The sequence below is a fragment of the Oncorhynchus tshawytscha genome, linkage group LG13 (assembly GCF_018296145.1).
Source record: "Oncorhynchus tshawytscha isolate Ot180627B linkage group LG13, Otsh_v2.0, whole genome shotgun sequence".
Classification (NCBI taxonomy): Eukaryota; Metazoa; Chordata; class Actinopteri; order Salmoniformes; family Salmonidae; genus Oncorhynchus; species Oncorhynchus tshawytscha.
The window spans coordinates 2,492,330-2,505,847 of record NC_056441.1 but is presented as its reverse complement, the minus strand read 5'-3'; the positions used below and the strand labels follow the sequence as shown (position 1 = coordinate 2,505,847).

The 13,518-nt window shown below is 39.2% G+C and overlaps 1 protein-coding gene across 1 annotated transcript in view; it reads left to right on the top strand.

The window, feature by feature from the left end:
• The first annotated feature begins 799 nt into the window (after positions 1-799).
• LOC121839011 (adhesive plaque matrix protein-like) overlaps positions 800-13,518 on the top strand; it is a 97,355-nt gene continuing 84,636 nt past the window's right edge. Inside the window, exon 1 of the mRNA XM_042295017.1 lies at positions 800-1,236. Within this exon, the coding sequence (XP_042150951.1) occupies positions 800-1,236 (437 nt within the window). The remainder of the gene's footprint in view (positions 1,237-13,518) is intronic.

Genomic DNA, 13,518 nt, shown 5'->3' with positions numbered 1-13,518 from the left:
CCCGCTTCTCCTCTCCAGGCTCCTCTTCTCACTGCCTGACTCAAGAATGACACATCAGATGTCCTGCCAAGTCATACCATGGGGAGAGAGTGCGAGGGTTAGGCATGAAGATGGAAGAGAGAGGAGGAGGAAGAGCGAGAGAAAGAGATGTGGGGAGAGAGAGAGAGAGATGTGGAGGGAGAGAGAGAGAGAGATGGCCAGGGTTAGAGAGTGAGAGAGATGGGGAGGGAGAGAGAGAGATGGGGAGGGAGAGAGAGAGATGGGGAGGGAGAGATGGGGAGGGAGAGAGAGTGAGAGAGATGGGGAGGAGAGAGATGGGGAGGGAGAGAGACCGAGAGAGAGAGATGTGGAGGGAGAGAGAGAGAGAGATGGCCAGGGTTAGAGAGTGAGAGAGATGGGGAGGGGAGAGAGAGATGGGGAGGGGAGAGAGAGATGGGGAGGGAGAGATGGGGAGGAGAGAGAGTGAGAGAGATGGGGAGGGAGAGAGATGGGGAGGGAGAGAGACCGAGAGAGAGAGATAGGGAGGGAGAGAGAGGGAGAGAAATAGAGAGGGTGAGAGAGATGGGGAGAGAGGGAGAGAGATGGGGAGGGAGAGAGAGGTTGAGAGATGGGGAGGGAGAGAGATGAGGAAAGGGGAGCTTTCAGAAAGATGTAAGATTAAAGTGTGTGGTTATTTAGTGATTAAAAAGCATGACGGTCGTGTTTATCTTTCCTTCTTTCTATCTCTCCACACCCCCATGCCAAGCCCTGAATACCCTCCACACCACCATGCCAAGCCCTGAATACCCTCCACACCACCATGCCAAGCCCTGAATACCCTCCACACCACCATGCCAAGCTTTGCCAAGCCCTCAGTACCCTCCACAACACCATGCCAAGCCCCCAGTACCCTCCACACCCCCATGCCAAGCCCTCAGTAACCTCCACACCACCATGCCAAGCCCTCAGTACCTTCCACACCACCATGCCAAGCAATCAGTACCCTCCACACCACCATGCCAAGCCCTCAGTAACCTCCACACCACCATGCCAAGCCCTCAGTACCTTCCACACCACCATGCCAAGCAATCAGTACCCTCCACAACACCATGCCAAGCCCTCAGTACTCTCCACACCACCATGCCAAGCCCTCAGTACCCTCCACACCACCATGCCAAGCTTTGCCAAGCCCTCAGTACCCTCCACAACACCATGCCAAGCCCCCAGTACCCTCCACACCCCCATGCCAAGCCCTCAGTACCTTCCAGACCTGCAATGCCAAGCTGTCAGTGCCCCCCCCCCCACATTGCAGAGATGGGAGGCTGACTCTCTCCCTGGAAAAGTGTTGACTGGCACAAAGGTGGAGAGGCAGGTGGGAGGCCTGGATGTAACCTGGTCCATCATATTGTCCATCTGCTCTACAAAGCCTGCTGTATGTGGGCAGCATACCAAGGCAACCTCCTCACGGGTTAGAATAGGACTGTTTGTAATTGTCACACGGAATTAGAATGTTCCGCTGTTAGGTTCTGTTCCCCGTTTCTGAGTTTACAGGCAGATTGACAAAGAGGTATGGTGTTTTTGGAGGTGTTTCTGAGTTTACAGGCAGATTGACAAAGAGGTACGGTGTTTTTGGAGGTGTTTCTGAGTTTACAGGCAGATCGACCAAGAGGTACAGTGTTTTTGGAGGTGTTTCTGAGTTTACAGGCAGATCGACCAAGAGGTACAGTGTTTTTGGAGGTGTTTCTGAGTTTACAGGCAGATCGACCAAGAGGTACAGTGTTTTTGGAGGTGTTTCTGAGTTTACAGGCAGATTGACCAAGAGGTACAGTGTTTTTGGAGGTGTTTCTGAGTTTACAGGCAGATCGACCAAGAGGTACAGTGTTTTTGGAGGTGTTTCTGAGTTTACAGGCAGATTGACCAAGAGGTACAGTGTTTTTGGAGGTGTTTCTGAGTTTCCCAAAACATGCTGAATGTGAAAGATTCAGTGCTGCGTCTGTGAGACATATACCCACAGAGTCACACGCTCCAGGATGTATGTTCTCTGTACTCTGGTCTTTAAATGTCATCCTTTTGAAGCCTGAGAGATCATTTTACACCTATCTCCTTTTTAACAAAATCAAACTCTCTCTCTCTCCTCTTCATGTCCTCCCTCTCCACTCTCACACCTTCCCTTCGCTCTTCCTGACAAATGTGTTTCTCTCTCTCTCTCTCTCTCTCTCCCTCTCTCTCTCTCTCTCTCTCTCTCTCTCTCTCTCTCTCTCTCTCTCTCTCTCTCTCTCTCCTCTCTCTCTCTCTCTCTCTCTCTCTCTCTCTTTCTCTCTCTCTCAGTTCAAATGGATTGACAGCAAGTCAATGTCTGTGAGGCAGGAGAGAGGAGATGATAGCTGAAGAGGTGTAACGTGGCGTGTGTGTGTGTGTGTGTGTGTGTGTGTGGGGGGAGATGACAGCTGAAGAGGATGCAAGCCACACACTGAAATAAGTCTGCTGTGGCCTGTCTGGCTCCTGTCTGCTGGGGCCTGTCTGGATCCTGTCTGTTGTGGCCTGTCTGGCTCCTGTCTGTTGTGGCCTGTCTGGCTCCTGTCTGTTGTGGCCTGTCTACTATAGAACACTATCTACTATAGAACACTATCTACTATAGAACACTATCTACTATAGAACACTGTCTACTATAGAACACTATCTACTATAGAACACTGTCTACTATAGAACACTATCTACTATAGAACACTATCTACTATAGAACACTATCTACTATAGAACACTATCTACTATAGAACACTATCTACTATAAAACACTATCTACTATAGAACACTGTCTACTATAAAACACTATCTACTATAGAACACTGTCTACTATAGAACACTATCTACTATAGAACACTATCTACTATAGAACACTATCTACTATAGAACACTGTCTACTATAGAACACTGTCTACTATAGAACACTGCCTACTATAGAACACTGCCTACTATAGAACACTGTCTACTATAGAACACTATCTACTATAGAACACTATCTACTATAGAACACTATCTACTATAGAACACTGTCTACTATACAACACTGTCTACTATAGAACACTATCTACTATAGAACACTATCTACTATAGAACACTGTCTACTATAGAACACTGTCTACTATAGAACACTGTCTACTATAGAACACTGCCTACTATAGAACACTGTCTACTATAGAACACTATCTACTATAGAACACTGTCTACTATACAACACTGTCTACTATAGAACACTATCTACTATAGAACACTATCTACTATAGAACACTGTCTACTATAGAACACTGTCTACTATAGAACACTGTCTACTATAGAACACTGCCTACTATAGAACACTGTCTACTATAGAACACTATCTACTATAGAACACTATCTACTATAGAACACTATCTACTATAGAACACTATCTACTATAGAACACTGTCTACTATAGAACACTGTCTACTATAGAACACTATCTACTATAGAACACTATCTACTATAGAACACTATCTACTATAGAACACTATCTACTATAGAACACTGTCTACTATAGAACACTATCTACTATAGAACACTATCTACTATAGAACACTATCTACTATAGAACACTGTCTACTATAGAACACTGTCTACTATAGAACACTATCTACTATAGAACACTATCTACTATAGAACACTGCCTACTATAGAACACTGTCTACTATAGAACACTGTCTACTATAGAACACTGTCTACTATAGAACACTGTCTACTATAGAACACTGTCTACTATAGAACACTGTCTACTATAGAACACTATCTACTATAGAACACTATCTACTATAGAACACTGTCTACTATAAAACACTATCTACTATAGAACACTATCTACTATAGAACACTATCTACTATAAAACACTATCTACTATAGAACACTGTCTACTATAAAACACTATCTACTATAGAACACTGTCTACTATAGAACACTGTCTACTATAGAACACTATCTACTATAGAACACTATCTACTATAGAACACTATCTACTATAGAACACTGTCTACTATAGAACACTATCTACTATAGAACACTATCTACTATAGAACACTGTCTACTATAGAACACCATCTACTATAGAACACTGTCTACTATAGAACACTATCTACTATAGAACACTGTCTACTATAGAACACTGTCTACTATAGAACACTATCTACTATAGAACACTATCTACTATAGAACACTGTCTACTATAGAACACTATCTACTATAGAACACTGTCTACTATAGAACACTATCTACTATAGAACACTGTCTACTATAGAACACTGTCTACTATAGAACACTATCTACTATAGAACACTGTCTACTATAGAACACTGTCTACTATAGAACACTATCTACTATAGAACACTATCTACTATAGAACACTATCTACTATAGAACACTGTCTACTATAGAACACTATCTACTATAGAACACTATCTACTATAGAACACTATCTACTATAGAACACTATCTACTATAGAACACTATCTACTATAGAACACTATCTACTATAGAACACTATCTACTATAGAACACTGTCTACTATAGAACACTATCTACTATAGAACACTATCTACTATAGAACACTGTCTACTATAGAACACTGTCTACTATAGAACACTATCTACTATAGAACACTATCTACTATAGAACACTATCTACTATAGAACACTATCTACTATAGAACACTATCTACTATAGAACACTATCTACTATAGAACACTATCTACTATAGAACACTATCTACTATAGAACACTGTCTACTATAGAACACTGTCTACTATAGAACACTATCTACTATAGAACACTATCTACTATAGAACACTATCTACTATAGAACACTATCTACTATAGAACACTGTCTACTATAGAACACTATCTACTATAGAACACTATCTACTATAGAACACTGTCTACTATAGAACACCATCTACTATAGAACACTGTCTACTATAGAACACTATCTACTATAGAACACTGTCTACTATAGAACACTGTCTACTATAGAACACTATCTACTATAGAACACTATCTACTATAGAACACTGTCTACTATAGAACACTATCTACTATAGAACACTGTCTACTATAGAACACTATCTACTATAGAACACTGTCTACTATAGAACACTGTCTACTATAGAACACTATCTACTATAGAACACTGTCTACTATAGAACACTGTCTACTATAGAACACTATCTACTATAGAACACTATCTACTATAGAACACTATCTACTATAGAACACTGTCTACTATAGAACACTATCTACTATAGAACACTATCTACTATAGAACACTATCTACTATAGAACACTATCTACTATAGAACACTATCTACTATAGAACACTATCTACTATAGAACACTATCTACTATAGAACACTGTCTACTATAGAACACTATCTACTATAGAACACTATCTACTATAGAACACTGTCTACTATAGAACACTGTCTACTATAGAACACTATCTACTATAGAACACTATCTACTATAGAACACTATCTACTATAGAACACTATCTACTATAGAACACTATCTACTATAGAACACTATCTACTATAGAACACTATCTACTATAGAACACTATCTACTATAGAACACTATCTACTATAGAACACTATCTACTATAGAACACTGTCTACTATAGAACACTATCTACTATAGAACACTATCTACTATAGAACACTGTCTACTATAGAACACTATCTACTATAGAACACTGTCTACTATAGAACACTGTCTACTATAGAACACTATCTACTATAGAACACTATCTACTATAGAACACTATCTACTATAGAACACTATCTACTATAGAACACTGTCTACTATAGAACACTGTCTACTATAGAACACTGTCTACTATAGAACACTGTCTACTATAGAACACTGTCTACTATAGAACACTATCTACTATAGAACACTATCTACTATAGAACACTATCTACTATAGAACACTATCTACTATAGAACACTATCTACTATAGAACACTATCTACTATAGAACACTATCTACTATAGAACACTGTCTACTATAGAACACTATCTACTATAGAACACTATCTACTATAGAACACTATCTACTATAGAACACTATCTACTATAGAACACTATCTACTATAGAACACTATCTACTATAGAACACTATCTACTATAGAACACTATCTACTATAGAACACTATCTACTATAGAACACTATCTACTATAGAACACTATCTACTATAGAACACTATCTACTATAGAACACTATCTACTATAGAACACTGTCTACTATAGAACACTATCTACTATAGAACACTGTCTACTATAGAACACTATCTACTATAGAACACTATCTACTATAGAACACCATATGAACATAACTGTAAAAAAGAATCACATAATCATTCTCTGCATTGGGACGTTTAAGCCTGTCGTAAATAGCCATCTCTACACCGTCTCTTTTCCTCTGGTACATCTCAGTTCTAAGGCTGTTCTATCTCTTGGTCTCTTTATAAATCTCAGTACAGAATGCACAGTGTTATGGACTGGGCACAGCTGTGGGGCTGTGAGGGGCGGTGAGGGGCGCTAGGCTCTGTCCCTTGTAATGCATTTTCATGAAAACCTATTCTGGCACTAGACTACTTTCCGAGGGTACATTTGATGCCTAAATGAGCATTTAAAACATGAAGCACTAGAAGGTTCAATTGCCCTTGTCCTTTTGGTAACGGGGTGGAATCGCTCTGTGGGGCTAACTGTAAGCCCACCACCCACTCCTCTACACACACCACACACACACACACACACACACACACACACTTAATACTACACTGACTGTAAGCCCACCACCCACTCCTCTACACACACACACACACACACACACCCCTATAAACAGTAGAGAGGCTATATACAGTAGAGGCTATATACAGTAGAGAGGCTATAACAGTAGAGAGGCTATATACAGTAGAGGCTATATACAGTAGAGAGGCTATATACAGTAGAGAGGCTATATACAGTAGAGAGGCTATATACAGTAGAGAGGCTATATACAGTAGAGGCTATATACAGTAGAGAGGATATACAGTAGAGAGGATATATACAGGAGAGAGGCTATACATATATAACAGTAAAAAGACTATATATATATATAAATAGTACTGTGCTCTCTCCAAAATCCGGATATTGCTCGATGAGGCTACTAGTGTGATAAAAAGAGGGCCTTGACTGCATATACATCAGACTTAAGCTGGTAGAGATGGACGTACCAGCAATTTTACAAACATTTTTTGTTGATCTTGTGTGAAATGGAGGATTTATCCGCTGAGGGAATTGTCCGTGATCTGTTACCTGCATTAGAGGGTGTAAAGTTACCTGAGGACTTTCTCTACAAAAACCCTCGTTGGAATCCCATGTGATGCTGGGACGCAAGAGCGGAGTAGCAACAAGGCTCCAGGCCCTCTTCCCTGATGTAACAGTTTGGCACTGCTCAGCACGCAGGTTTGAGCTCGCAGTAGGCCATGTGGTAAAAGAGATAGGAGCTATCAATTATTTTTTAAATACAATTGTTTAAAAAAAAAATATTTAACTAGGCAAATCAGTTAAGAACGAATTCTTATTTACAACGTTAGCCTACCTTGGACACATTGTGCGCCGCCTTATGGGTGGGATTTTTACCTTATGGGTGGGTGGGATTTGATGAAGCCTGGGTCCATTCTATCCATCATCACTGAGATAACTTAGACAGCTGCGCCACTCGGGAGCTCAATTTTTTGGGGACAAGCTATATGCTCTTTATAGCATATCCAACCAAACATCGCCAAGGATCTTGAACACTAGATGGGTGGCATCCTGTCTTAGAACTATGTGTGGAAGTCTGTGTGGAAAAACTACCCGGCTCTTCACAAGCATTTCACCACAGCAACTGAGAATGCCTCCCATGAGAGCACGACCCGTCGGAACTATAGTGGCCTTGCCATGAGTTTATCCTTGCATGAGTTTCATAACAATCTAGGCCTTATGTAAAACATGTGATCCATGGCCGTTTATTAAGATATTTATTAGGGTATTATAAAACAAAATACATTTCCCTTTTAACAGGAGGGCTAGATAGTTCAGAAGGCAACATGATTATGGACTCTGGCTCCATCAACTTTAAAGATGAACAAATGTAATTCTGGTTTTATGTTGTGTGGGACTGACAAATTATCATCTTGCTTCCTGGTCGTTTTTTAAAATTTTTATATAGCTGATTCAGCATATTATAATTACTAAATCTACTTCCTGGATTTAATAATTCATGATGTCTGCAAACCAACACGTAATATGTGATGATGGGTTTTCTAAAGATTATTAAATCAAGAATGATTGAGCCATTTCCTTTATTATCATATTACTCAGCTCAAATGTTTTATAAATGGTAATATCCATGGTGACATACAGTAGCTAAGCGTTAATTCATCACTGTTAGTCCACACCTGTTGTTTACGAGGTGATGAATAACATAGACAGCCTCTTCTAATGCTCCCTCTCCAGTGAAGCTGCTGTTTGGGGGAAGGAGATTGAAGCTGTCGTTTGGGGAAGGAGAGTGGAGCTGCCGTTTGGGGGAAGGAGATTGAAGCTGTCGTTTGGGGAAGGAGAGTGGAGCTGCCGTTTGGGGGAAGGAGATTGAAGCTGTCGTTTGGAGGAAGGAGAGTGGAGCTGCCGTTTGGGGGAAGGAGATTGAAGCTGTCGTTTGGGGGAAGGAGAGTGGAGCTGTCGTTTGGGGGAAGGAGAGTGAAGCTGTTGTTTGGGGGAAGGAGAGTGAAGCTGTCGTGTGGGGGAAGGAGATTGAAGCTGTCGTTTGGGGGAAGGAGATTGAAGCTGTCGTTTGGGGGAAGGAGAGTGAAGCTACAATATTAATTTAGTTTCATCCCCCGTCCCGTCGATCCGTAGCAGGTGTGTTTCACGAGCTAAAAAACCCTGTCCACCTGTTTTTAATGACCAGATTATGCCTGCAAAGTAAACACACACACACTCAAACCGGTTCCTGGCACCTACTACCGTACCCCCTTCAAAGGCACTTCATTATTTTGTCTTGTCCGTTCACCCTCTGAATGGCAAACACACACAATCCATGTCTCATTTGTCTCAAGGCTTAAAACCTGTCCCCTCCCCTTTATCTACACTGATTGAAGTGGATTTAACAGGTGACATCACCTGGATTCACCTGGTCAGTCTGTCATGGAAAGAGCAGGTGTTCATGGAAAGGGATAAACTTGTAACCCCAGTTTTGAGAAAATGGCCTTTGAATATTTTGGTATCTAGTGAAGAGCTCTTCTTTGTCTACACCCATTCAGCATCGTTCACACCCTCTTAAGCTTTAGCCCCACCCATTCAGCATCGTTCACACCCTCTTAAGCTTTAGCCCCACCCATCTCTTTAAGGATTCACATGTGAGGCCATGTGCTAAACAGAGTGAGTAGTGTAGTAAACAACCAAAGATTTCAAGACTAAAAGTGTTGAAATTAGTAGCCTACAAAAAGGAAAAACTGGAGGTAAATATACACCTAATCTACTCCTTGGCCTTTATCCTAATCTGACTTTGGTACAGGTCATGTTGTTCTTCACATTTCCGTCTCTGGTAAATTGATGGGTCATGTGAAGGAAATTCTGTTTTATGATAAAAGACAGTAAGAGCCGCCTGTTCTCTACCTCGACTAATATATTAATAATATATATGTTTATCTTCTCTACCTTCGACTAATATATCAGTAATATATATGTTTCTCTTCTCTACCTCGACTAATATAATATATATTTCTCTTCTCTACCAATATACTAATATAATATATATTTCTCTTCTCTACCTCGACCAATATAATACATATTTATCTTCTCTACCTCGACTAATATACTAATACAATATATATTCTCTTCTCTACCTCGACTAATATAATATATATTTCTCTTCTCTATCTCGACTAATATACTAATATAATATATATTTCTCTTCTCTACCTCGACTAATTTAATATATATTTATCTTCTCTACGTCGACTAATATACTAATATAATATATATTTCTATTCTCTAACTCGACTAATATTTTAAAAATATATATGTTTCTCTTCTCTACATTAACTAATATACTAATACAATATATATTCTCTTCTCTACCTCGACTAATATAATATATATTTCTCTTCTCTATCTCGACTAATATACTAATATAATATATATTTCTCTTCTCTACCCTGACTAATATACTAATATAATATATATTTCTCTTTTCTAGCTCGACTAATATACTAATATAATATATATTTATATTCTCTACCATGACTAATATAATATATATTTCTCTTCTCTAATTCGACTAATATATTAATAATATATATTTTTCTCTTCTCTACCACGACTAATATACTAATATAATATATATTTATCTTCTCTACCTCGACTAATATAATATATATTTCTCTTCTCTATCTCGACTAATATACTAATATAATATATATTTCTCTTCTCTACCCTGACTAATATACTAATATAATATATATTTCTCTTTTCTAGCTCGACTAATATAATATATATTTATATTCTCTACCTCGACTAATATAATATATATTTCTCTTCTCTAATTCGACTAATATATTAATAATATATATTTTTCTCTTCTCTACCACGACTAATATACTAATATTGTCACGTTCTGACCTTTATTTCCTTTGTTTTGTATTTATTTAGTATGGTCAGGGCGTGAGTTGGGTGGGCAGTCTATGTTTGTTTTTCTATAATTTGGTTATTTCTATGTTTCGGCCTAGTATGGTTCTCAATCAGAGGCAGGTGTCATTAGTTGTCTCTGATTGAGAATCATACTTAGGGAGCCTGGGTTTCACTGTGTGTTTGTGGGTGATTGTTCCTGTCTCTGTCTCTGCACCAGATAGGACTGTTTAGGGTTTCACACGTTCCATGTTTCTTGTTTTGTAGTGTTCATGTGTACATTTACATATTAAAAGAACCATGGACACTTACCACGCCGCATATTGGTCCTCTGATCCGTTTCGCCTCTCCTCTTCGGAAGAAGAGGAGGAAATCCTTGACAAATATAATATATATTTATCTTCTTTACTTTTCTCTTCTCTACCTCGACTAATATAATCTATATTTCTCTTCTCTACCTCAACTAATATACTAACAAAATATATGTTTCTCTTCTCTACCTCGACTAATACAATATATATTTATCTTCTCTACCTCGACTAATATAATAATAATATATATGTTTCTCTTCTGTACCTCGACTAATACAATATATATTTCTCTACTCTACCTCGACTAATATAATATATATTTCCCTACTCTAACTCGAGTAATATACTAATATAATCTATATTTCTCTTCTCTACCAATATACTAATATAATATATATTTCCCTTCTCTACCTCGACTAATATACTAATATAATCTATATTTCTCTTCTCTACCTCGACTAATATACTAACATAATATATGTTTCTCTTCTCTACCTCGACTAATATAATATATATTTCTCTTCTCTACCTCAACTAATATATTAATAATATATATTTTTCTCTTCTCTACCTCGACTAATATGTTAATAATATATGTTTCTCCTCTCTACCTCAACTAATATAATATATATTTCTCTTCTCTACCTCAACTAATATACTAATTTAATATACATTGGGGCAAAAAAGTACTTAGTCAGCCACCAATTGTGCAAGTTCTCCCACTTAAAACGACGAGAGAGGCCTGTAATTTTCATCATAGATACACTTCAACTATGACAGACAAAATGAGAAAAAAAATCCAATAATACTAATATTACGTCTGTTTCCAGGAAGTGGAGGATAGCTAAGCTGCCAGGAGAGAGAGAACTGGCGTCCCAAATTGCTCCCTATCTCCTATGTAGTGCACTAATGTTGACCTGGGCCCTTTAGCTCCTATAGGTTATATACCCTATGGGCTCTGGGCACTATGGGATATATTGCCATTTGTTAGGCAGCCTCAGATAGGTACTGGCGGGAGAGAGAGAGTCAGAGAATAATCACATTTGAGAGTAATTGAAGCGAGGGCTAAAAGTTATTTTTAATTGATTGCCCAGGATTCTCAGTGAAATGGGTTGAATACTAAAATTAGAACCATTAGTCTCTCTCTGTCTATTTATATTCCCTAGCTCTCTCTCTCTTTCTCTTTCTCTCTCTCTCTCTCTCTCATTTCCCCCCATCTCTTATTATCCAACTGAGATGATTGTGATTAAACCACTCTAATACCTTCCCTCCCTTTTCCAATTTATCTCTCTCTCTCCTTGCCAGCCTCCCATTGATCTCTCTCCCTCTCCCTCTCCCCCTATCTATCTCTGTCTCTCAAACACTCTCCTCTCCCTCCATCAAACCTATCCCCAGTATGCTGCCTACACAGCCTCCCTAATGATAATAAGATACCTGTAATGTTCCCAGTTCGATAGGCCTGTCTGCTCCACAGACCTGTCGTGTGTACTGATGATAGACCAGGGTCTCCATGGTAACACGGATAGCTTTTATTGACCGTCTGATCCCAATGGGCCAGGGAGAGATGACCAGACAGTTTTTTTTGGACTGATTCCCCAATTTAATGGGAACCGTCTTACTTCCAGGTCCCTCTTTAAAAGTCCACCGAACCAGTTCTACCAAGTACGAGAAAAATAATTTAAAAAATACTCAGTCAAACTGATCATGTAGGAATCAGTGTTCAATCTGCCATCGGGGGGGTTCTTTCCTTCCTTTGTTTCCTCCTAACTCGTCCTGCTTTGTGAAATCCATCAGAATAACTGGTGCTGAGTGCCCTGTGTTGCTGCAGGGGAAGCTGGCCTTTTAATGGCTGATAGAACACCGACGGTTTTAAAATAAATTAAATAACAAAGGAGGCTGAGACAAAATGTCCGCCACTGTTATTAACACAGACGCCGACTAATTCCTCCCTCAATAAGCACTGTAACTGCTGCACTAGTCGTGTGAGGACTGGTGTTTTCTACCTGACACGTTCAGTGAGTAATGTGTCAATTGATTACAATTTCACTTCACTTTTTACAAGCCAATCTCTTGAGTTGCTGCAACTGTGGAAAACAGTGTTTGCAAATCAGCAGGTTTCCAAACCTTGGTAAAACAAAAATGGTGTATCTCATATTGCTTTTGAAACTCGGAAACCATTCATAGAACTCTGGTTCGAGTAACAAAACACAGTGTTAAAAGCCAAACAAAAGAGCAAGGAATACCTTGAATAAATAACACACGGAACGAGACCCGTAATCCACAATGGCACGAAAGACAAAACACACAGCACAGGTACTCACATGCACCAACGGACATTATAACAATAACGGACAGACCAATGGAAACCAAAGGGCACATATATACAAATACTAATCAGTGGGGTTAGGGGGCAGGTGTGCGTAATGAAAGATCCAGAGGCGTCTGTCTGTCTGTCTGTCTGTCTGTCTGTCTGTCTGTCTGTCTGTCTGTCTGTCTGTCTGTCTGTCTGTCTGT